The sequence below is a fragment of the Dasypus novemcinctus genome, chromosome 7 (genome assembly GCF_030445035.2).
Source record: "Dasypus novemcinctus isolate mDasNov1 chromosome 7, mDasNov1.1.hap2, whole genome shotgun sequence".
NCBI lineage: Eukaryota > Metazoa > Chordata > Mammalia > Cingulata > Dasypodidae > Dasypus > Dasypus novemcinctus.
Genome location: NC_080679.1, coordinates 30561717 through 30586911, shown reverse-complemented (window position 1 = coordinate 30586911; position 25195 = coordinate 30561717). Strand labels below are relative to the sequence as shown.

The 25195-nt window shown below is 35.3% G+C and overlaps 1 protein-coding gene across 2 annotated transcripts in view; it reads left to right on the top strand.

The window, feature by feature from the left end:
- SPAG16 (sperm associated antigen 16) overlaps positions 1 to 25195 on the top strand; it is a 1223101-nt gene that overhangs the window by 606844 nt on the left and 591062 nt on the right. For both annotated transcript variants that reach the window (XM_071216139.1, XM_004483160.3), the window contains one exon: positions 16181 to 16324. In XM_071216139.1, coding sequence (XP_071072240.1) covers positions 16181 to 16324 — 144 coding nt within the window. The remainder of the gene's footprint in view (positions 1 to 16180; positions 16325 to 25195) is intronic.

Sequence of the window (25195 nt, the reverse complement as noted above, 5' to 3'; positions counted from 1 at the left end):
GTTTGAGGTACTTCTTACTGTGGCAGTCAATGAGATCCTGCTGAGATATGTATAAGTGTTACCTCTGGAATGACCTCCTGACTTGCTTTGAAATATCTTAGCCATAAAAACTCATTTGTATATAATGTCTCCCCATTTTGGTCACAGTTCTTTTTCCAAATGCATTGCTTTTTGGTGCTTGGTAATAATACCTCAGTGCCAAGGGGTCTCATCCCCAGGATCATGTCCCATACCAGGAGGATGGAAGTACATTTGTATGCTGAGTTGGCTTAGAGAGAAGCAACATTTGAGCAACAAGGAAGCTTTCAGAAGGTGACTCTAGGCAATACATAACAGTAGGGTAAATTTCAATTTCTTAAGAAAAGGTTCTTCAGTACAGCCATTAATATCAAGGACCTAGTATTATGGTCTATCTTCCTTCACTATGTACTGCCCATGTACTCCAGGAATTCTTGCTATTTTATTAGAGAACGTAGCAGGACTTCCCAGGATGGGAATTCAATATTCCTTCTGTTATTGTGTGGGTCTCCACCCACTGAGACAACATTCCATGACCACTTGAACATATTTATATGCCATAGAGGCATGTGCCAGGTTCACCCCTCCTCACACATCCCCCCATCACTGACACTCTGCACCAATGATTCTCCCCTGCCACTGTTGTGACCCTTTTGTCATCCAAAACCTTCCCAGAAACAAAGCTAACAAAATAAACAAATAAAAATAATAATAAAATAAAGTAATAATAAATACAAAAATAAAAAGAATAAAAAAATAAAATTAAAGGTAAAAATAAAAGTAAAAAAATTAAGTACAATAAATTTTTTCTCAATATTTCTTTCATCACCATAAGATCTGTTATTTTTATGTACAATGACAATTTCATCCAGATGTTCCCCCAGTGTCTTATTTTCTTTTTTTTTTTTTTTTTTTCATTTTGAAGTTAGGAAAAGTCACAGGAAATATAGGGGATTCCCATATACCCAGCCCCCTCCCCCTCTATCACTCTCCCTTATTAATAACATTTTTCATGTTTATGGTACATTTGTTACTATTGATGCACAAATACTGAAGCATTGTTACTAAATATGGTCAATGATTTACATTATGGTATACATTTTGCACCATACACTTTGATAGGTTTTGACCAAACTTAAAATGGTCTCTATCCATCGTTGCAAGATCATGAGGAACAATTCCAATGTGCTATGTTCCATCTATTCTATTCTTCCTTCCTTCCACCCTGGGAAACTATAGAAACCACTAAGTCTTACTTTTCAGAGAATAAAGTTCAGAGTTACATGCAAAAACACTGAGGGCTTACCATAATTGGTATATTTTCTTTAATAGGTGCTACCTATATTCTTGAAATGTTCAGCCCATTATTTCTTCAAATATTCTTTTTGCCCTTTCCCTTCTCTTCTCCTTCTGGGACATCCATGATACATAGGTTTATAAAGTTCATGCTGTCACTCCAATCCCTGGAACACTGCTAAATTTTTTCTGTTCTTTTCTCTATATGTTCTTCTAACTGTATAATTCTGAATGCTGTGTCTTCTAGTTCACTGATTCTTTCTCCTGCCCATTCAAATCTGTTGTATGTATTTATTTTGTTTTTAATTTCCATTATTGTACCTTTCATCCATATAATTTGTTATAATTTTTTTCAATTTTTTACATTTTTCTTTATTCCCTGACATTGTCTTCTTAATATCCTTTAGTGCTATATCCATATTTTACTTCATCTCCTTGAATTGATTTAGATTTGTTTGAACTACTTTGATTAGTTGTTCCAAGTTCTGTTTCTCCTCTGAAGTTTTAATCTGTTCCTTTGACTGAACCATTTCTTCCTGTTTCTTAGTATATTATGTAATTTTTTGCTAATATCTGGGCATCTGATTATTTTGATGTGTTAACTCTGTAGCCCATTTTTTCCTCTTGTTTAGGGTTTTATTGTTGATTGGCTTTGTATTATGACTCTTCTTTTACACTTGGTCCAACTTATTCTGGGCTTTTAGAGTAGTCCATCTTTAACTGTTCCGATTTTCTCAGTTCTTCTCCATCTCTTCCTAGACCTGAATAGGCAGTAAGTTTTTTAAGATTGTACTTTTTGTGCAATTGATTCAACTCCAGGAGAAAACGTCCTTTCTTCTGTTTTTTTCCTCTGGAAATCTTGATCTGTTTTTGTGCAGTAATTTCTCCTCAGTTCCTATGATTTGTTTCAGTTCTCTTCCTCACTCAGTGGCCTCTTGTATTAGTTAACCAACAGGTGCTATTGGCTTTTATAAAGTCCAACTCAAGGCTGCTTTCTCACCAAAGTCAGCGGCACATGTTGAAGCAAGATGGTGGGCAATCTCTGCCTGGTCTCTCCTTCCATCTTCCTCTTAAGGCCCCATGGGCCCTGCTTCTTCTGATCTCAGCTTTAGGCTGGCATAGGGTTTGTCTCTCAGGACTTCCTATATCAGTCTGGTGTAGAGCTAATTTCTTTACAAGGCTTATCAGCTGCTCAGCTTCTCTGTTCTCTTAGCTACAAACTATCAGGCAAATGGCTTATCTCTCCCTGGGGCTCCAGTATCAAAGCTGACAAACTCCTCTCCTCTTCTGTGTCTTTCTTTCTCTTCTTGTGTGTCTTCTTGAGTGAATATCTATTTATATCAGTCCAACAGTGTGGCTGGGACTCCACTCTATGTCATGCCCTACTGATGTGGTCGAATCAAAACCCTAATCAATTTAAGCAAAGAAATCTCAGGTAAATTTAATAGAATCAAAGAGCATCACACCCAGAGAATCAGACCAGTTCAGTTTATACCCTTTTCCTTATACTACTCAGTTTTGTGCCTCATCCGGTCTTACAGTAGCTCAGGTTTTGTTTTTGTTTTGGTTCCGTGAGACTTTTCTGTCTTTTGTTTCTTCCATTAGAGTATCCCACCACAGGTACCCAGCTAGGGTCAACCCAGAAAGGTGGGTCCATCCAGAATGGTCCATTTTGCATTTAGGCAATCCAGTGAACAGAGACAATTGAGTGTGTGCACCTCTTGCCAGTTCTGCAGTGCTGTCTCTCTCTCTTTTTTTTTTTGTTTCCCAGGGGGCTCTCTTGAATATGGCACTCCTCAGCAGCTTGTGCTCTGCCATGGGTTTCTGCAGACTCGGTTCCTTTTGTTTGATATATGTGAGGTTATAGTTCACTGCTGTGAGTGTCCCTGTGGTCTCCATCCATGGCAGGAAGTACCCAGGCCCTGTGCCACTATGCAACTCACCAGCTCTGTGGGATCAAGAGAGGGGGAGAAGTCCAGACTGGAGGGTCTGTGGAATATATCTTACCTAATCTTAGAGATTACTTTTCTTTTTCTTTAATTGAGCATTTGTGCAGTACTTTTCTAGTCTCTTTTGTCCTTCAGAGTTCCAAGCAAGTAGAAATTTTCCTTCTATTGGTTGGTTCTTAGGGGAGGCTTTTCCAGTGATATCTTATGTCACCGTGTTGATGACATCACTCCTGTTTTGATTATTTTAGACAAAAATGGTTTGAGCATGATATGTACAATTCCATTATTCTCAAAGTAATAGCATTATATATATAACAACATAATTACCTTTTGGCAAACATATTCTGGAATAAGAATATTTTATTGATAATATATTCTAGAATAAATGTATTTTGTTTTGCTCAAAGTTGTCAGCCCTAAATTTACCCAGAATGTACAGAAGAAAAACTACTTGTGATCATCTACCCCATCATTCTTTTTTCCTACAGTTTGAACATTGCTTCAATGCAATAAGTGGGCAATATTAATAAAGATGATGGAAAGGTGAGGATCAAGGTGAGTTAAAATAAAACAAGTGAACTTAATTAAAATCAGGGGAAATTTTACTGATCACTGAGACCGTATTGAGAAGAAGAGCTAAAACAGTGGGATAAAATACACAGAATCATGGGCTCTTGTGCATTCTTATACCTGCATGAGGGGGGTAAACAAAGGACACAAGGACACAAAGCTGGTTTAAAAAAGCAGGGATAAGATAACCTATTCTGGTTGTCCTTGCAGTGTGAGAGTCGCTCTCTTTCCTCTCCTAGCTGAAGACAAAAGGATATTATAAACATGAGCAAACTACCCTCCCCCCCCACACACATACACAACAGGTGTATAACACAAAAAAAAAAAATAACTAGAGGCAGAGTCATATATTATAGGGGAAGCTTTGTGTAATTTACAGAGGGATCTGTGCTATAAAAGTAGAATTCTGCCAGAACAGTAATAATTCAAATTATATATATAAGGAGGGTTGATTAAGCTGTGTGCTTAAAAAAATTGGGAATGCTTCATACCTTTTATTTCCCCCACTGAATGAGATAGAACTAAGTGTATAAAATAAATCATGTAATTGCATATTCATGAAGTCATTCTTATTCTAACTGAATGTAATCTTGGACTGCGTAACAGTAGAGCCTGCAGTGCTTGTCTGGGATTGTAGCAGGTTGCTACCTCAGTTGTTCCTTCTGTCCCAGTTTGTTAATCAAATGGTTAGCTGTGACTAGAATGAGGAGTCAAAACACACCTTTTTATTTTTGCTTCTTTCCCATGAAGTAGAAGCAAGATGTTAGCAACCTTTAAAATGCAAAGATAAATGCATGGGAATAAAAGATAGATGAAGAATCATCCTGCTGCATATCAAATTATCAGGACCTTATAACATCTCTTCCTTGCTTTTCTTGATCTGTCATAGTTTAAACCCATTTCTAGTTTCCTCTTTTAGATTTACGCCCCATAATCTTATACGTTCATCAACTCTCACCTTGGCCCAGTTGGCCACCTAATTCTGCCCCATAGACTTGTAATTTATACTGTATTCATGAATTCTGGTTGTATACATCAGGTTGCCACCTCTGAATTCAATTTTTTTTCCATGTGTTCTTTAAAACAGCTTGATTGAGGTAGTTTTATAGCTTCAGTTCTTATTTCTTAATGCATTCCCTGTCTCCTTTGCCCTTTCCACTGGAAAGTGTTCCTGGAAATCACACATTACAGCTCTTCTGCTTTCCCTCTCCAACATCACCAGCTGTATACAGTGAGAACCGAATTCAGAGATTAATTCCTTTCCTCTTGTCCACATAAGTCTTGGGCATTTGGCCTATGACACAAATGAGGTATGAAGATTGTCTTAGTTTCCTAGAGCTTCCATAAATAAGTGTCACAAATGGGGCAGCTTAAAACAACAGAAATTTATTGTCTCACAGTTCTGAAAGCTCGAAGTCTAAATCAAGGTGTGTGCAGGGGCCACACTTCCTCTGTAGTCTGTAGGGTTTGGTGATGACCTGTTAACAATCCATGGCATTCTTTGGCCTGTGGCCAAACTCAGCTTCTGCTTCTGTAATATGGCTATCTTCTCTCCTTTGGTTTCACTGTCCAATTTCCTTTTCTTATAAAATACCAGTCATATTGGATTGGGACCCACCCTAATCTAATTTGGCCTAATCTTCTCTAATGATATCTTTAAAGATCCTATTTCCAAAAAGGATCACATCTATGGGGCCAAGAGGGTGTTGGGTTTGAACATATCTTTTTGTGGATCACAATTCAATCCTTAACAATGATGTAATTTTTTTCTCCATCTTACAACATTTTTCTAGTGTCCAACTTAAGAATTGGGTTAATATAAATTATGTTCATTTCAATATATGTCTCTTAAATTCCAAGTCTTAATTTGTGAAAAAATTGTGAGCTTTACTGAGTACTCTTTAATAATAAAACAACCATAAATAATTAATTTTGGCTTTCTAATTTATTATAGGTACCAAATAAATTTGTCAGTATTTAAACATCATCACTATCATCACATTGACTTAGTCATTTTTAATAAACTGGACCAGGTTCAGAACAGAAATCTGTATCATACATCAACAAGTAAATTTATTTAAATTCCCTATCTCCCTTTTGATTAATTCTACATTATATGTTGGTTATATTTCTAAATGTCTTCCTGAAAAAGAAATTTTCCTGAGAAAGCCCTTATCGTGTGGAAGCTTAACGTTAGTTTACAAACCATCTACTTTATGTAACCAGTATACTAAGATGTGAAATGAAAAATTTTATGTTCATAGTAACATAGAATTCTTGTAAATTTCTCAAACATGAAATAAACAAGTAAGCTTTATTATGGAAATGTCTTAAGAATATATATGTGTAACATGACTTCTTAAATTTGTTAAACCAAAAGAACTACAGTGATTTCATAACATGAAGTAACATGAAGCATAATGAATATAAAACTATGAAGCATAATATGTTCAGCTCCTAAGGTAGCAGGAAGGTTCTAGAAGACATTTTATAAATCTGAAAGTAGTTACTCTCTTTTATTGATCTTCATTCCATTACCAAAACAGTGGAGCCTGACCTCCCGTCTCTTTGGTGTTTATAAATTTATGCATTTTGAGATGATCTTTCTTTTAGAAGGTGCAATAACTTCTAGAGAGAATAGAAATTATATTGTTCAGATTGAGTGCCTTTCCTAAAATTTGTTTTATTAGATTCCTACAAGAACAAAGTGAAGTAGACAAATAAATAATACCACCTTTATTTAATGTGAGGAAACAGAAACCTAATAAAGTTAAATGACTTTTGTTCAAGGCCACAAGTCACCAGGTTTTGATAATTTTGATTTGAGAGATAATTGGGAAATGTCTGGTTTTTGTCCTCACCAAAGAGGAAGCTCCCATCAGTGGTGAGATAAAGATACCCCAGCTGTGTAACAGAATTAGAGTAAAGAATGGGTTGAAGAGGTTTGACTGCTGATGCAGTTTAAAAGATTGTTGACTACATAATTTGCATATATGCTGACTTTTCATAAATGACTTTTGAATTAAGACTCTTTTTTAAAAATTTATTTACTTATTTTTTATTACATTCAGAAAATATGAGGTCCCCATATACCCTCCACCCCCCTCACCTCACTCCTCCCCCCATAGCAACAATCTCCTCCATCATCATGAGACACTCATTGCATTTGGTGAATACATCTCTGAGCACCGCTGCACCTCATGGTCAATGGTCCACATCATAGCCCACATTCTCCCATGTTCCATCCAATGGGCCATGGGAGGACATACAATGTCCGGTAATTGTCCCTCCAGCACCACCCAGGACAACTCCAAGTCCTGAAAACGCCTCCACATCTCATCTCTTCCTCACATTCCCCAAACCCAGCAGCCACCATGGCCACTTTCTCCACACCAATGGCACATTTTCTTCGATTACTAATCACAATAGTTCATGAATAGAATATCAGTAAGTCCACTCTAATCCATATTCTATTCCTCCATCCTATGAACCTTGGATTGGTTGTGTCCACTCCACATCTATATCAAGAGGGGGCTTAGATTCCACATGGATACTGGATGCAATCCTCCTGCTTTCAGTTGTAGGCACTCTTGGCTCCATGGTATGGTGGTTGACCTTCTTCAACTCCATGTTGGCTGAGTGGGGTAAGTCCAATAAACCAGAGTGTACTGAAGTCTGTTGAGGCTCAGGGTCTGGCTATCATACGGTCAGTCCAGAGATTCAGATCCTCTGAGTATGTATTAAACCCCAGCACCAATTACAGTTCTGGTAAACGTAACAGGAGAGGCTTGTGAAAAAAGATTACATCTGAGTCCAGCTCCATCACACAGAAACACAAACTCCAAGGTAGGGCCAACTGACATGGCAGTCAACTCCATCTGCCATGACCATAGAATCTGTGGTTCTCTGTAGCCCTCAGAAGAACCAATACCTAGGGTTGTATCTACTTTATCTGTCTCTGGGACTCTGCTGAGGTATGCATAAGGGCGACCGCTGAATTAAGACTCTTTATGGAAAACACATTTATATGTTTATTGGGAGATTGATATTGTTATAAAAAAGGAAATCTAGAAATTCGAAGGAGGATTTATATTTTTGTATATCAAAGTTTAAAAAGTATTACTCCTATTTAATAAATAGTTAATATAATTTAATTAAGATAGCTAAATTTATACTTCATCCAATCTGAAGATTTTTCCTAATTATATATTTTGACCAAAACTAAAACTTGAGTTTAAAAGTGTAAAATTTTGCTATATAATTTAAGAATAAAACATAAGTTTGTGGAAAGTTGTGAGGAACTACTACTTTATTTGGTATAGGAAAAATTAAACAATTTATATCTTGATAAAATAAATTTGGCTTGAGTCTGTAAAGTGAGAATGTGGATAAATATTATAATGCTAAATAATGTGGTGAATTTATTCTTTGATAAATGGTCCTTTGAATCACAATATCCATTGAGTACCTACTAGATCTAAGGCACTGCTTAAGGCCTCTATGTAAAAATGAGGAAGAATGCCTATCAAGTATTAGCCTGCCTCTTATTCTGCCAATGATTAGAATTAGCACTACCAATCAGGTAGCAAGGCCAGGGGAGGACTGGTACTCTGAAGAATTTACTATACATATGGTTGAAAGAACATTAGGAAGAAAAGGAGGCATAGATTTATCACTAACCTTCAGCATGTAATTATTAACTCCGCAAATAGTGAAAATGGGGAGTCTATTAAAACAGTCCACCAATCCTGTAAAAAAATGTAAGGAAAGTGCTACTTTCCAGATCCCAGCAATTTAAGTAATACTATGCTTGATGTGGGGGCATTTTCAGGACTTGGAGCTGTCCTGGTACTGCAGGGACAGTTACTGGTCATTGTATGTCCTGCCATGGCCCACTAGGTGGACTGGGGGAGAGTGTAACTGTAATGTGGACCATTGACCATGTGGTGCAGCAGTGCTCAGAGATGTATTCACCAAGTGCAATGAATGTCCCATGATGATGGAGGAGGTTGTTATGGGAGGAGTGGGGTGAGGGGGGCAGGGGGTATATGGGGACCTCATATTTTTTTAACATTAACATTAAAAAAAATTAAAAAATCTATAGTGTCACAATTTTTAAGACTGAAAGTTTCAGGGGAGTATTAAGGTTTCATTATTTAATATTTTCTTAGCTGACTTCTGAAAATAAATGAGTCCCAGTATCTTATTTTATTAATAACAGATTTCTAATTATTGTGTTTTGTTCACATATTTGTTTTATGACTTTCACTGCATTTTACCTTGACACTTTTTAAAGCATTCTTAATTATGTAATATGCTTTTTTGGTAAGAACAACTATGAATTGATTATGAGGAGTTGTAGAATAAATGGATCTAAAGCCCTTGTTCTTGGGTTACTACTACAGATTCCTAACAATACCCTGGTTTCCTCTCTTGCTCCACACAGCAACTAGAGGGATTGCTTAAACATATGTCAATCATATATCAGTCTCCTATTTAGAACCAGTCAAATTTTAGGATAAAATTCAGTCTTCTTACCTCAGCCTATGAGGCCTATCTCATCCTTGCCCTCCCTTCACCTTCAGTCATCCCCAACACACTACTCCTTGCTTGTGCTCTTCAGTCACCCCCTACCTTTTTCTTGTCCCTTGACTATGCAAATATGCCAACTCCTTTCAGCCTTAGCACTTCTGCATGTGCAGCTAGTCTTCCTAAAACCATCTGCCCCCAGATTGCCCTAATGATGCGTCCTCCTTGCCATTTTGGTATCAGCTAGAATGTCACAACTTCTCAGACCACTTTATCAAAAAATAACGCTCTCATGCCAATCATTATTAGATCACTTTGCTATGTTTTTGTTAGAGCTGAGTTATTTTGCTTAGCTTGTTGTTGTCGTTGTCTGCCCACCATTTTCTGATGTAAGCTCTTTGAGAGCGAATTCCCTGTCTCTTGTGCATACCATATTTTGTCCACTCTTAATAAATATTTGTTGACATAATGACAAAAGATACTTATTAGAATATTTTAATAAATCCTGAGGTACATCCAAGTATAAGATACAATTATTAGCTGAGCAACACTCAGACAGCTCTTTTATACATATTTGTCCCGGCAAGATGGAGAAAAGCAAGCATAATGTATAAGTGTGTGTTTTCTTTATAGGGCAAGAAGACGAAAGGTTACCCAATGTTCACAGGACACACATTTTGATATTGATTTATTTTCTACCCACTGTGCATCATCTGTGTTGGAAATAATTAGAGCTTGTGAACTGAAGTAAAGGAAGCATTTTACAATGCTGAATAACCTAAAATGAAAACAAGAGTATCTAATTATTCTTCCTTGTGACAATCTTTTTTTGGATTAATAGTCTTCTCTTTTGAAAAGAAATCTAACAGTGGTGCTTAAGTCACTGACTCTACTCATAATTAATAGTATTCACCATACACCTACACATTTTCCCTCCCAAATATCCTTGTGTAACACTACTACTGGAAAGAAACATTTAAATTAAATTAGACAGGAGAGCTTTTGAACTATATATCATCTTGTCTACTATAAGGAATGTGTCCTATTATAGAAGAGAGAAAATCTCTGCGAGAACATAATATTTTATGTAACATGACTAACATATTGTTTTAAAAAATATGTTATGAATACATGAATTGATTAAATACAGGACCTGCATTCACCCCAGTTTTCTTTCTTTCGCCTCCCTGAGATGTTTTCCTGAACTATTCTCATCCTAACCACAAGCTTATCAACTTGGGAATGAAGTGACAGGGCCTTTGTCTTTGAATCATATAATTATAATTAATAGTAAGTTGAAAGAGAACAAAAAGCTCATATTCAAAGTTTAAAGTAAAACGACTATGTGGCACTTCAGGCAGGTATCAGAAAGAAACTAGGTAAGAGATCATTATTTGCATTAATCAGAATTTGATAAGACATCTTTGAGTACAAAAGTCATTCTAACAGTATCCTATTTGTGGACAGAATTGGAGGAGAAAGACCATGTTATCTTCATCATAGCATGCTCAGGGCCCAAGGAAGGCCTTCCCCCATCACCAGCAATCTCTTCATGCAAGTTGTATAATGAAGGTAGAGGTAGGCCTGAATACATACATACTCTCCACTGTTTCCCTCATGCATTCCTGAACATTGTTCCTGAAGTGATGGTCATAAAGCTTCCTTATGTTCACTTGTGAAAGTATCATTTATGAGACTGCATTCTTGTCAGAGGACTTGATATCAACTAAACCACAGCAATGTTCAAGGTCAATAACATGAAGGAAGCATCTTTTATGTATCTATCCACACATAAAACTTTAAGTAATAATATTATTATCCATGATCTTTAAAATAGTCATATATGATTTGCAGAAATTAATTGTTGAAGAATCAGGTTACAGTGATGTTTAATAATCTTTAGCTAACATTCATGAAGAGTTAACCATGTTAAAATATAGTTCTAAGCACTTTACATACATAAAGTTATTTTATCCTCATGACAACCCTATGAATCATTTGTGTTGTTACTCTCATTTTTAAAGATGTGGAAACTGAAACTGAGCGAATATTCCAGGTAATCTGCTTGTAAATAAGTTATATGCCAGAATTCAAATAGGCAGGCGGGCCCCAGGGACCTAACCTGTCTTTATTTTGAAGTTCATTTACTTTTATTATGTTTCTAGCACTGTTTTAAGGACTAGACATAAAATAACTTATTTAATTCTCACAACAAACTATACTATATTATTCCTAATTTTCCGATGAGGTACCTGAGGCAAAAAACTGGTAAAAGCTGAAATAAGAATTCAAACTCAGGTAGTCTTAGAGCCACACATTTAAACACTAGACGACTCCCTGCCACATATATGCTTTAGGCCTGGGGCAGCAAACTATCGCCCATGAGTCAAATCTGGCCCACCACCTGCTTTTGTAAATAGAATTTTATTGGAACACAGCCTTGCTTATTCATTTAAATGTTTTTTGCTACAGCCACAGAGATGATGAGTTATGGAGGAGATCATATGGTCCACAAACCCCAAATATTTATTATCTGGCCCCTTACAGAGAGTTTGCCAACCCCTGCTTTAAACCATAAGTACTTTTTTCTCAGTCATCTTTGATCCATCTTCCCATCATCCTGAATCTAGTCAGTGCCCCAAACTACAGTATGCCCTGATTAATTATCTCTTCTTATTTCAACTACCAAGCCCTATCATCAATTTAACATACAAAAGTTTTTTTGCACTTTGAATATTCAGTAAAGCTGTTTTCTGAAAAAAGCCTTAGAGATCATATAGTTTAATCCCTTTGTTTTCAATTCACAATATTATTTATTACACATTTTAAAGATTCCCTTCTCATAACTAATCTATGCATTTGGAACTGAAATCACATTTCTTATATGCATATTTATGTACGGATAGAGATACATACAGATAGAGAACCCTTTTATTGCCCTTCATAGCACTTATAATTTATAATTATGAACACATTATTCTAATGACTGTATTCTCTCCCTAAACTGTATATTCTACAAGGTCTGTGATCTTACTTCTTGTATCCACCATTTTACACACAGCATTTATCACAGTGCCTAGCACATATTAGGCAAACAATAAACACTTGTTTAATGAATAAAACTACCCCAAATTTTTAAAGAAAAATATGTATTTCTATGTGTACATTTATATTTGCCTATTACTTAAGTAATAAGAAAATCGCTGAAGAAAATTTTACCAACTTGTAAGGGATATAGCCTCTTTAGCATATACAAAATTCACTCCAGAACTACTGAAACAAGAACTGGATTCTCATTGATTTTAGAGGACATATTTGGAATGGATGGTCTTAATATAAAAGCTAGGTTTTTTTTTCAGATAGTAAATTTCAGATGATTCTAATTTAATTACTTTATCTTTTTACTCATCTGCATGTTCTGTTTATCATGTATCACATGAAAAATAAAAGGGAAAAAATTCAAATCTCTTTATATCACACCATTTTCCCAGTTTGTGAAATTGAGGCTTGATAACTTCCCCTTGTGCCCACTCCCAGTTCAGAGATATGCATAATTAAAATTGTTGAGGCCTGAATATACTCAGGAAATTCTCAATGAATTAAAAGCATATGCTAGAGATGATCAACAGTTATTAATTATTTTCTACATTTATTTTTACAGAGCAGTCTATGAAATTGGTGAATAAAAAGTTAATGCCCTCTGACAACCTAAAGTAAAATACAAGTTTCTTACTATTAGTGCAAGTAAACAAATTAAAGTTCATATTAAGTGCAGAATAAAGTACATCAGCACAGAGACCTTATTAAGATAGGATTACAGGAGGGATGCTTCTGATCTAGTTTCCCTTACAGCCCCAGAGCATTTAACAGGAAGGTCTTTGAGCTCCTTTAAGACTGTCATACCCAGGGGTACTCAGCTCTGATATATATATTGACAATACCCAGAATGGCTCTTTAGCTTAGTGTTTAATTATAACTAAATAAATGCCTTAAGCATTTACTGGGAATAATAATAATTATCCCCAAGTTTTAGGGTAAGAATCATGGATGTTTACGATATGCATATATAAAAACAAACTGTGTAAGAGCAATACTGAAAGGTAGTAGCTAAGAACATGAGCTTCAAAACCAAATTGTCCTGGTTTCAAAGTCAGCCTCCATATCTTACTAAATGTGAGTATGAGCAATTTACATATTATCTCAACCCCTGTTTGTTCAGTCAAAAAATAGCAAGATCAGTCACTCAGTCATATATTTGACAAGCATTTATTGAATAGCTACCATGTTCCTGACACTGTTTAGTTGCCAGGGATAGAGCTTGGAACATAAGCCCCTGTCCTCAGGAACTTTCATTCTACTTGCTGTGAGAATCAGATATTTAGCACACAATCTAGTACATACTAAGCATTCAAGCAAAATTAGATATCGTTACAATTAATATTATTAATTGATGATGATAATTATAAATACCAGTTGCCTCATTATGGAATCAATAAAAACACTGAACTGCTGTATATGGGGCAATCATTTTGGTCTATGGCCCTTAACCTTTGTTCCCTATCTCGATCATGTTCCACACAGATTGATCTTAGGTGGAATGTGAAATTCTTGATTGTGGGTCATTATCACTAAGGCTCAGTCTTTGCTGATGTACTTATTGACCAAGTAATTTGATAGCAAGTCTTTATCAATTGATTGCTATGCAAGCTTGAAATTCTGTCCTACATATGCTGGAAATATTTCTGTCACTTAAAGTCCGTTTAATGGAAGAAACAATATGCTTGATTGAAATTTATGTAGGGAAACGGACTTTGGCCCAGTGGTTAGGGCGTCCGTCTACCATATGGGAGGTCCGCGGTTCAAACCCCGGGCCTCCTTGACCCGTGTGGAGCTGGCCATGCGCAGCGCTGATGCGCGCAAGGAGTGCCGTGCCACGCAAGGGTGTCCCCCGCGTGGGGGAGCCCCACGCGCAAGGAGTGCGCCCGTGAGGAGAGCCGCCCAGCGTGAAAAGAAAGTGCAGCCTGCCCAGGAATGGCGCCGCCCACACTTCCCGTGCCGCTGACGACAACAGAAGCGGACAAAGAAACAAGACGCAGCAAATAGACACCAAGAACAGACAACCGGGGGAGGGGGGAAATTAAATAAATAAATAAATCTTTAAAAAAAAAAAAAAGAAAGAAATTTATGTAGAATGATTAAGGAAAAAGGTATTTATAGGTGAGAGAAATACAAAAAGGAGCAGCATTAGAAAGGAAATATAAGGGCAAAGGAACAAGAGATTATGCTTAGCAGGATTGGTTGTTGAAGAGTGAATGTAGAAGTTGCAGGTGATAGGAAGGGGGCCCCATGTGAAGAGAATGAAGAGAGTCTAGAAAAACACATCCAAGATTGATTAACTACCACTGGATTTGTGTTTGTATTTTTTCCTTAACTTCTACAAATGGCTCCCCTCACAAAAGTCATTTCAGAAAGTTATCTTTCAAGGTTCGTAAAGACTTCAATGAGTTTAGTTATCTTCACTTAAAGAGGGTAATTTATCATTTAGTCAAGTGTGCATGTGTCTGCCAGGAAAGCTGTGAGCCAACATACATCATACTCAGTAGCTTCAAGGATTTGGTTTGCCTTCTTGTGTGTATCTGAATATCGAATTCATTTCAATCTGACATTTTTTACCTCTCATCGTATTTTTCTTCTAATTAAGTTCTATAAGTGTATCCTCTACCCAATTTAAGCTGTAATAAATTCTTTTCCTAAACTAGCCTTATGAAAGTCACAAACCAACATTATGATGAAGCACAAAATGAATAATTCCCCTTCCACTGTGTTTATATTGAAATGCTGGAGAAAATATGAAACAGTGGTTCAGTAGAAAGAAGACCCTGCTCATAGTGACTACTTGTCTGTGAGCATAATGCTTCCAACACTGACCCCAACTGATTTCCAGAACCTTATAGATGTATAGCTTGAATGCAAGGAAGTAATTATTCAGTTTGTAATATTGGGATTTGATGTTATTAAAGGAAGGCACTAATATGAGAAGAGTTTTGCTCACAGGTAAACCCTGGAGTTTGGGAAATCTGATCCTAAAGTCCATTCTGCAGAAGAAAGGTACAAGGGTATTCACAGAGGAATGGACTGTGTGAGAAATGAATGTGCAATTTATACTTTTAAGTCATTATCTGTTTTACTTAAATAGGCAAGTAGATGTATTATGTCTTTAAGTTGAGATGGCCAAGTTGAAAATTGAACAATTTGTTGCTAATATGTAAACTGGTATTTTAATATATGCTTAATAATGGATATATTTGTTCCCATTGCATTGTATGGCATAGATGAAACTATATATAATTAATATATATGTCATCGATAAAATATCAGACCTTAACCTTGTATAATCTTGATTTTAGGATAAGTTAGATCCAATATTTAAATAGCCACAATGAACATAGCCTCGTTCATGGCTACTTGTCCAATTACCTAACACAAAAAAATATCATTGTCATAACGTTTTTTCCTAAAATATTATTTCCAAACCAGAATTAGATGTGAGCAATCACCTAAGCTAACCTTTACTTAATTTTCCAAGTGAGGAATCTGAGATCCAGTGAAATTAATTAGATTGATGGAGATGGGAAAGCTATTAAAGTTAAAGCTATAGCCAGGACATACAACCTGGTTCTCCCGACTTCTGGGTCTGTAATCTATGAATCATCTTGCCTTATTGAAATGGGATATTACTGCCATTTCATTTATTCGCATTGAGAAACCATTCACTGTTATTGCCTCATAACTCTCTTTTCTTCTCTCTCCCTGTGCAGCATCGCCGTGCACCCGTGCAAAGAAATCCTAGTGTCCTGTGGCGAGGACCGCCTCTGGAAGGTGGTGGGCCTCCCAAAAGGCAACGTGCTTCTCACCGGAGTGGGCCACACGGACTGGCTTTCAGACTGCTGCTTCCATCCCAGGTCAGTGCACACCACTCCCTGAACCAGCCTAATCCCTCCAGGGAATGCATTTATTTACTCTGTTTCTTCCTCTTGGCTGGCTTTGATGACAATTTTTCTCTCCCCCCACCACCCTCCACTGGATTTCTAAACATGTAGATAAATGCTCCTTTGGCTTTCATTATATTAACTTTAGATTGATTGCTTTTGATATTTGGTACATGTAAAACTTAGTCCACATGCTGATGCATTTAACAAGTGTAATAAGCTTCCTGGGACAAGAGTTATTAATGCTCCGCGTGCTCACCGACCCTGACAAGGCACATGGATTTCTAGTCAATAATGCATGCTAGCGCTTACTTTGCCTCTGTTAATCTTGCAGTTTTTCCTTTTGGAATTAAATTATCTAACAAAAAGGATCAGAAGGCAGTGATCAGTTTCTTTAAAAATTTAATGACACTCAAAATATTAAAAGGAACAAAGCAGTACTGAAGGCATTGTGACCTGCAGTTTTCAGAATTCACTGAATTTTTGTACTCTAAAGACCAAGGGCACAGAAGAAAAAAGTTGGTAAACAAGCAGATGCCCTGCTTCTGCACACAGTTCCATGTTGTCAACCCATTTCTGCTGTCTTCTCCTGTACATCATTATACTTAACAACCATAAACACCTTTGGATCTCACTCTTTCTAACATACTCTGGCCTGCTCACTTTTGGAGACCCATCATTCCAAAAATCTGCATTCTTCCCTCTCTACCCGTAGCATGCAGAACACATACCTTTTGGTTCTGAATTTTAGGAAGTTAGTTAGGAAAACAAGCAAAATAAACATAGGATATGTCTTAAATAAGTATTTCTGAATTTTTTTGTCAAATATGTAGGTAGGATTTCCTGTCCTGCTCCAGTTTAGCAGCCAGAGATGGTGAACTAATCTTTCCAGATTTAAGAATACTCAGTTCCGGAATCAATAAGGCTTCCCTGGGGGGTATATTATGATAATTACTCCTCTGAGAGGGTAGAAGTTAGAGCTATGTTACTACTTCCACCATGATTTAGCTCAGGAATCAACTCCTCTAAGAACCTTTCCTGAACCCCAGGTTGGGTTAGTGTCTGCCCTGTCTGTGCTCAGCTGGCCATAATCCCAGAAATCAGAAGGACTTAGTAATACAATAAAGCCTGTGGACTCTTGCATCATACGGACCTGGATTTTAATATCCAGACTGTCACTTACTAGCCGTTTGACTTTGGGAAGGATATTTAACTTTCCTGGCCCCCAGTGCCCTGATCTATAAAATAAAGATAAGAAAGAATGCACATGGTAGGCCTATTATACCACTTACCATATTCTGTTGTCAACATTCATTTCCTTATCTTTTTTTTCCACCACTCTCTAAACATCATGAGGCTGGTATTTCTAATACTTGCATGGGACTGGACATATAGTAGGTGCTTAATTAATTTTTGTTTAATGATTAAAAAATAATTTAACTGGAAACTTCTAGCATGTTCTAAGTCTAGAGTCCTATTTATAACAGTGCCACCCTCTTACCACTTAGGAACATAAAACCCATCTTGCAAGCAGAGACAATGCAATTATAAGTGCATCCTATCACTTATGTAGCTGCTGGGCATACTAATCACATTTTGATAATGCCTTGTTGCCATGACACCCAGCGACTCAGAGATTTTCTCATTAGTGCTTGACCACCCCACAGTCCTTTCAGTAGATCTTCCTGTTTTCCCACCCAATTATTGAAATTAAAATGAGGTGAGATACATCATTATTCACTTATAATAGGAATTTACATTTAGTTCTTTCTTGTGGCAGAATTGTTGTAAAATGCTGCTGCACTGTTTGCTTTCTTCAGAACATGGGATAAAATAATGCGAGAAATTACATTTAACCATAAATGAATTGAAGTGAGAAATATTGAATATCAAATGTCCTTTTTGTGGAATTAATGAAAAGAATAAATATTTATTATAAACAACAAGAAAAAAGCTCTTTTTTGGCTTCTTTGAAGTAAAGAGAATTAGTACAATTAGTAAGTGTATGTTTATGGTTCAGTCCTCAAAGGTTTTATAATGATTAATATATGCAAATCAAGACTGAACATGTATGTGTATGCATATATATGTGTGGACATATATATATATGAAATGTTGATTCTGAAAATATTAAAAGTTTGAAAATTGATGATATTCATTGTTTCTGAAATTTAAATTTGATTTTTATTTTGACATGTAATTTTGGTCAGAAAAAAACCTGTTCATTATTGAAGGTAATATTTTAGCTATGTCTATATATCCTCCATCTATACATAAAAAAATCAAACATAAAACAAATTTGATTTAAATATGGCACTTTATTCTGTAGTTGGATCTTCATTTAATGAATGTATTCATAGTTTTCCTCAGAGCCCAACCATGGGATCAGGTTGATTCTCCTCTTCTACCCTGTGTCACCCAGTGTAGACACAGCCTTTGCTTACACCTGCCTACCTCCTTATTGCTCATCAGATTAGAAAACTAAACTCGTTAAGTTTCCTTTATTTTATTTTTAATTTCAGTTGCTCTTGAATTGAGTGTTTTCTATAACTTCCAGTTGAATGTATTCCTGATTACTCTGGTAGCTGGCAGAACCACTGTCTCTTCTGCCATGATGGCATAACCCAGAATTTTTGGGGGGATCATTCCTATCTCATATGACTAGTAAGCCTTGACTAACCCAAATAAGTCTTCATTATCTTCTTCCCTTTGCTGTACCAGACAATAGAATACATAAATGGCAAATATAAGAAGGATAGCAATATTACTATCAGGAAAAGGAGGATTGATAGGTAATTAATAAATTGAGACAATAACTATCAATTGAGGACTCAGGTAGTATCATGGTGAAATATTTAAAAAGATCTTATAAATAGAAGAAAATAGTGACAAAACCACTTTCTTTATAGTCACAGATTTCAAAATACCTCTCAGCTCTTGATGTGTCAAGTAGATAAAATTATACTACAGTTAGAGAAATTAATAATACAATTAGTAAGTGTATTGAATAGTATATATTGAATGCTGTATTTCATAAAGAGAGAATATGTTAATAGATCATTTGAAATCATTCATGGCTTAATTTTTTGAAATGCATAACTAATACAGCAAATATATAGCATAAATAAATTTCACAGAGTAGAAATTGTACAAATCAAATTTTGTGACCAAGTTTAATAATAAAAGAAAATGAGAAGTAATTAATAACTGAATATAACAAACTATGTATTATTCTAAAGTAAATAAATGAGTACAGGTCAAAGAGAAATTATAAACTATTTATTGCAACCTAGTTGGTAAACTATCAGAAACCACACTATTTATCAGACTTATAGGATATAACCAAAGCTGTATTAAAAATAAAAGTTATAGCTTTAAATGCTTTATTATTAAAGAAAATAATGGAAACAAGTGAATTATGAATTCAAATTAAAAAGTAAAAATGAACAACAAAATGTAGAAAAACAAAACAAATTAATTAATGAATAGCAGAAATTAATAAATTAGAAAAATGTAAAATAGATATATAAATGGAAAAGTTTTTCTGTGAAAAAAATAATGAAAACAATTAGCTATAATACAATAAATTTCTATTTTTAAAAACTGATAGAGAAATAAAGGAAGGAAACAAATATAAATCTTAACAGAGACTAACATGTATGTAAATTTGGAGTTTTTGATGAAATATGATTCTTCTGTGAAAATGCACATTATTTATATTGACTCAAGAGAATAGAAACCCAGAATAGATTAAAATCACTAAAAGAAACTGGGAGTTTTTAAAGTATATCATGCATCCATCTTGAGTAGTTTTATGATTGTGTTTAAAAAAAATATATGTATATATATAAATTTAAAGAAAAGAGAGCAAAAGGGTTAATTTTCAGGCTAGATAAATTTCCACAGGACAGGGGAAATAAAAAGGACATGATCCCAAACCTGACAAATGTAGCAGTCCTGCAATAATTAGAGACCCCTTTTGCAATTATAGATGCCAAACTTTTAAGAGAATGTAGAAAATGGAATTCAATTCTGTGTAAAAATAGAACAAAATACTGTGACTGAGTTTGACTTGTTGTTGTATAACATGGAATACATAAGTGATCCAACCATGAGAAAATTATATGATAAATTACATCAATAGATACTGAAAGTTACTTTAAAGTGTTGAATAGACAAATATTTATTAAGACACATATGTTTACATATATCATTAAGTCCTAAGGGTCATAACTGACCAGGAGACTAGGTTTTGAGACTGTTGGGAACTAAGAAGATCTGACAGGTGAATGCAGAATCTGGTTGTCATGGAATTAGATTAGATAAAATAGGAATGGAAACTGCGTGATATAGGAAAAAGTAAGGAACATAAAAACAGGAAAAAATGTACCTAATACGTCAAATAAAAATAGGAACAGGGCCGATATAGCCAGGCTCTCATATGTCTATGAAAGCCTAGTTACTTCTCTAGTTGATGTTCATTCTCAATAAATGTTAGCCACTTTTTACTTTTCCTTAATAATTATTATTTATCTAATTATGCTCAACAATGACATTTTCTTACATATTTATAACTAAAATATATGTGCAAAATATTTAACTATAAATATTATGAAAATGTTACACTGATTTTACTCAAGCTTAAAGCATTTAAAATCTCTTTGCAAAAGGGTCAATTTATTGGTTCAAAATAACATTTCACACAAAACTGATCATTGTCATCTATTGTTAACAGTATAATTGCTATTATTTGTATCTAAGTTTTTAAGTTGAACGGTCCTTAGTAGAAGGACTTGTGTATTAAATCATTTCTTAGGTATGACAGGTAATTAATCACTTTACGGCCTGCTATTATTACGTATCTACCACTAGATGGCGACCTTAGATTGGCAAGGGGAGGCACCCTTTGCATTTACTTGGTAGACTGATGAATTAGTTGTTGAAAGTGATTCATCATCAGTGACTGAAAATGACGAATGACTAGAGCAATGCAGGGAACCAATGCAGGGAATATACATTGGCCCCACTTTTGCACAGCTGAAAGAGCAAAATGTGTGTCAAAGAGTTGTAACTGAAAGCATACAAGTTGCAAAGTAGAGGTTATACTCTAAACTGCTAACACATTTAGTGAGAGTTTCAGGTCACCCATGTTAAACGGATCCTGTCATTTTTCTCATCTGTGAAGTGGGAATAATAACGATACCTACTTTGTAGGTTGATTATGAAGGTTAAATGCTATAATATATGAAAAACACTATTGATTTGCATATAAATGCTCAAATATTAGCATTATTATTTTTTATTCATTGATAGGAATTTTGAGATGTTAAAGAGATTGACAGCTAAAGAATTGCTGTAAAACAGTCCAAACACAGTGAGCTAAGAAGGGAAGAGTCCTCTGTGATTTCTGGATTATACTATTGCTCCAATGGAAGAATGTTCTCAAACCAGGAAATATTCATTGATAAGTCATGTCTCAAGTTCTTTAAAAAGTTACAAACTGAATAATCTATTGAATAACCAATGAATATAATTATGGGAAAATATGTATATTGTGTATCTGTTCTTAGCCCTTGAAGTGTTTTTTAAAAATGTATACCAATAAACTCATTATATTTTTTACAGAAGAGAGAAATTATTCTGCACATTATTTGTGGTATTCTTTGCGATTTTAGATTATGATTTAGAAGGGAAAAATTGGCAAAAGAACACCATCAAAATTATTTTTTAAATTACTTTTTAAATTTTTTTTGAGGAATGTAAGTTATCTCATTCTTTATCTGTAAACATATTTTATTATTGTTGGTCCATTAGATTAGCTTTGGGTGATGGAAATACAGAGAGTTGTGTAACAATCTTCAGGTTAATATTAACAGGTCAATAAAATACACACTGTGCTAACTTAATATATTATTTGGACTTTATTTATACCAGAGAAATGCTCAATGACAGTAGCACAGTTTTGAATATAAGTATAATGTCTAGTTCTCTGATGTTTGGGGCTGCGTTTTCTTCTGTATGGCCACAGCTTATTATGAGAAACAGCCTGTATCTTCCCACATATCTCTACAATATGAAAGAGTTTGGTGCCTTTAAACAATTTCTCAGTATTGCATTTTATCCGAGTTCACTGCCTGAGGCAAAAATAGAGCTGACAGCATCTCGTTATACATAACTTCTACCCTTGTGAGCTGATTTATGAATTGTGAATGAATGCACCTCTCCAAAATGCTGCAAAATCTTTCTTTCCTGTACAAGCTAGCTATTAATATATTTATGTAGTATCTAAAACCAAAGTATGAAAGTTCTTTGACAAGTATATAATTTAATTATAAAAAAGCAGGATTAATAACATTTTTACTTGCAATAAGCATAAAGCTAATGTTCAAATTTGAAAGCATAATAAAGTGATTGATGTACCATCTTCTTAAAGATTGTAATACCGTGCATATTCCTACATTGCAGAGGTAGATGCTTGCTTTCATTATCTGGAAACCTCAGTAGACTTTTTTTTCCAGCATCATTCTGAGAGCCGCCTGCTAAATAATAATTCTCTGTCTTCCATTCTTTTGGAAAGGTATATGCTGTGTTTAATGTAATTTGTCAACTTTATAAGAAGGGGCTATTTAACAGCATCCTTTTAAAACTAGTTTTTGTGTGTGATTCTAAACGTAATGTATGATCTCCGTATAGAAAGTGTTAAGAAGAAAATTAGTATTTCTCATTGTCCCAGAGCTCAGTTAAAACATATCTTCTCTATAAAACCAATGTTGCAAGAATTAATTCTAGTCTCATACATATATGCAAACTTTTTAGTAACTCTGAAGTTGTCGAATTATTATTATTATTATTATTTTTAAGATTTATTTATTTATTTAACTTCCCCCCTCCCCTGGTTGTCTGTTCTTGGTGTCTATTTGCTGCAGTCTTGTTTCTTTGTCCGCTTCTGTTGTCGTTTCAGCGGCACGTGAAGTGTGGGCGGCGCCATTCCTGGGCAGGCTGCTCTTTCTTTTCACGCTGGGCGGCTTTCCTCATGGGCGCACTCCTTGCGCGTGGGGCTCCCCCACGCGGGGGACACCCGTGTGTGGCACGGCACTCCTTGCGCGCATCAGCACTGCGCATGGCCAGCTCCACATGGGTCAAGGAGGCCCGGGGTTTGAACCGCGGACCTCCCATATGGTAGAGGGACGCCCTAACCACTGGGCCAAAGTCCGTTTCCTTATTATTTTTATTTAAACTCTTTAATTTGAAATAATTTCAAACATGCAGAACAATTGCAAAAATACTGCAAACCCCATTCAAGGAACCATCATATCCCCACCACACCCTTTATACTCAGATCCACCAATTTAACATTTTGTACATTTTCCATTCTATTTTTCTATCCTATCTATCTATCTATCTATCTATCTATCTATCTATCTATCTATCTATCTTGCTATCCCCCGTCTTTCTACTACACTGTCTCTCTGATCCAGTTGTCTATTTTTCTATTTTTGAATATTTTATGAGTAGGTTGTATATATCATGCTATTTAAATATTTAATATTTTCATGCACATTTCCTAATAACAATGATATTTATTTGTGTAACCAACTTAAATGAACCTATCAAGTTCAAGATATTTAACTTTGATATAAAGCTTACACTCTGTATTCCAATTTTTTTATGTCCCAATAGTGCCCTTTTGAGACTTTACTGCCTCCATTAGATACCACCCAGGATCACATATTATATTTAAATATCATTGTCTTTTGTTGCTCTTTTTTTGTGTGAGGAAACAGAGATGCAACATAAAATTTCACTCTCAACAGCTCCCAAGCAAACCATTTAGTGTGATTAATCGTATTCTCAATTTAGTGGTACTTTTGCCATCATCCATTATTGGAAATTTCCCATTATCCCAAATGGAAACCCTATACCCAGTATACAATAATTCCCCATTCCTCCTGCCCCCTACCCCTGGTAACTTGTACTATACTTTCTTTCCCTATGAGCTTTCATATTCTCTGATATTTTCTTTGTGGTTACCATGGGCCTTAAAATTAATATCCTAATCTCTAACGATATTGTTTGGTTTAACACCAACTTAACTTCAATAGTATATACAAACTATCTTCCTGTACTCTTCCATCACCCCAGCATTAATGTAGTTCTTGTAAAAAAAATTGCATCTTTTTATATGATGAGTCTAAAATTTTTGATTAACCATTACTTTTTATGTATTTGCCTTTTAGACCCAGTAGGAAGTAAAAGCGGAGCTACAAACCAAAAGTACAGTTATAATGGAATTTACATTTAGCCATGTCATTATATTTACTGGAAATCTTTATTTCTTTATGCAGCTTGAATTTATTATTTAATGTCCCTTTTTTTAAACCTGCAGAATTCCCTTGAAAATGTCTTGTTAGACCAGTCTAGGTGACAAATTCCTTCAGCTTTTGTTTATCTGGCAATGTCTTAATCTCTCCCTCATTTTTGAAAGACAATTTTGCTGGCTATAGGAATTCTTGGCTGACATTTAAATATGTCTTCTCACTGCCTTATTGCCACCATGGTTTCCAATGAGATATCAGCACTTAATCTTATTGATCCTTCCTTGTGGCTTTCAGAATTCTCTCTTTATCTGTAACATTAAACCATTTCATAACAATGCTTTCCAATGTGGGTGTATTTGGGTTTATCCTGTTTGGATATCATTGAACATCATTAATGTATATATTCATGTCTTTCACTAAATTTAGCAAGTACTCAGTCATTATTTCTTTGAGTGTTTCTTCTCCTTCCAGGTCTCCCACAATGAGTATATCGATCTGCTTGATGGTGTCCTGCAGGTTCCCCAGG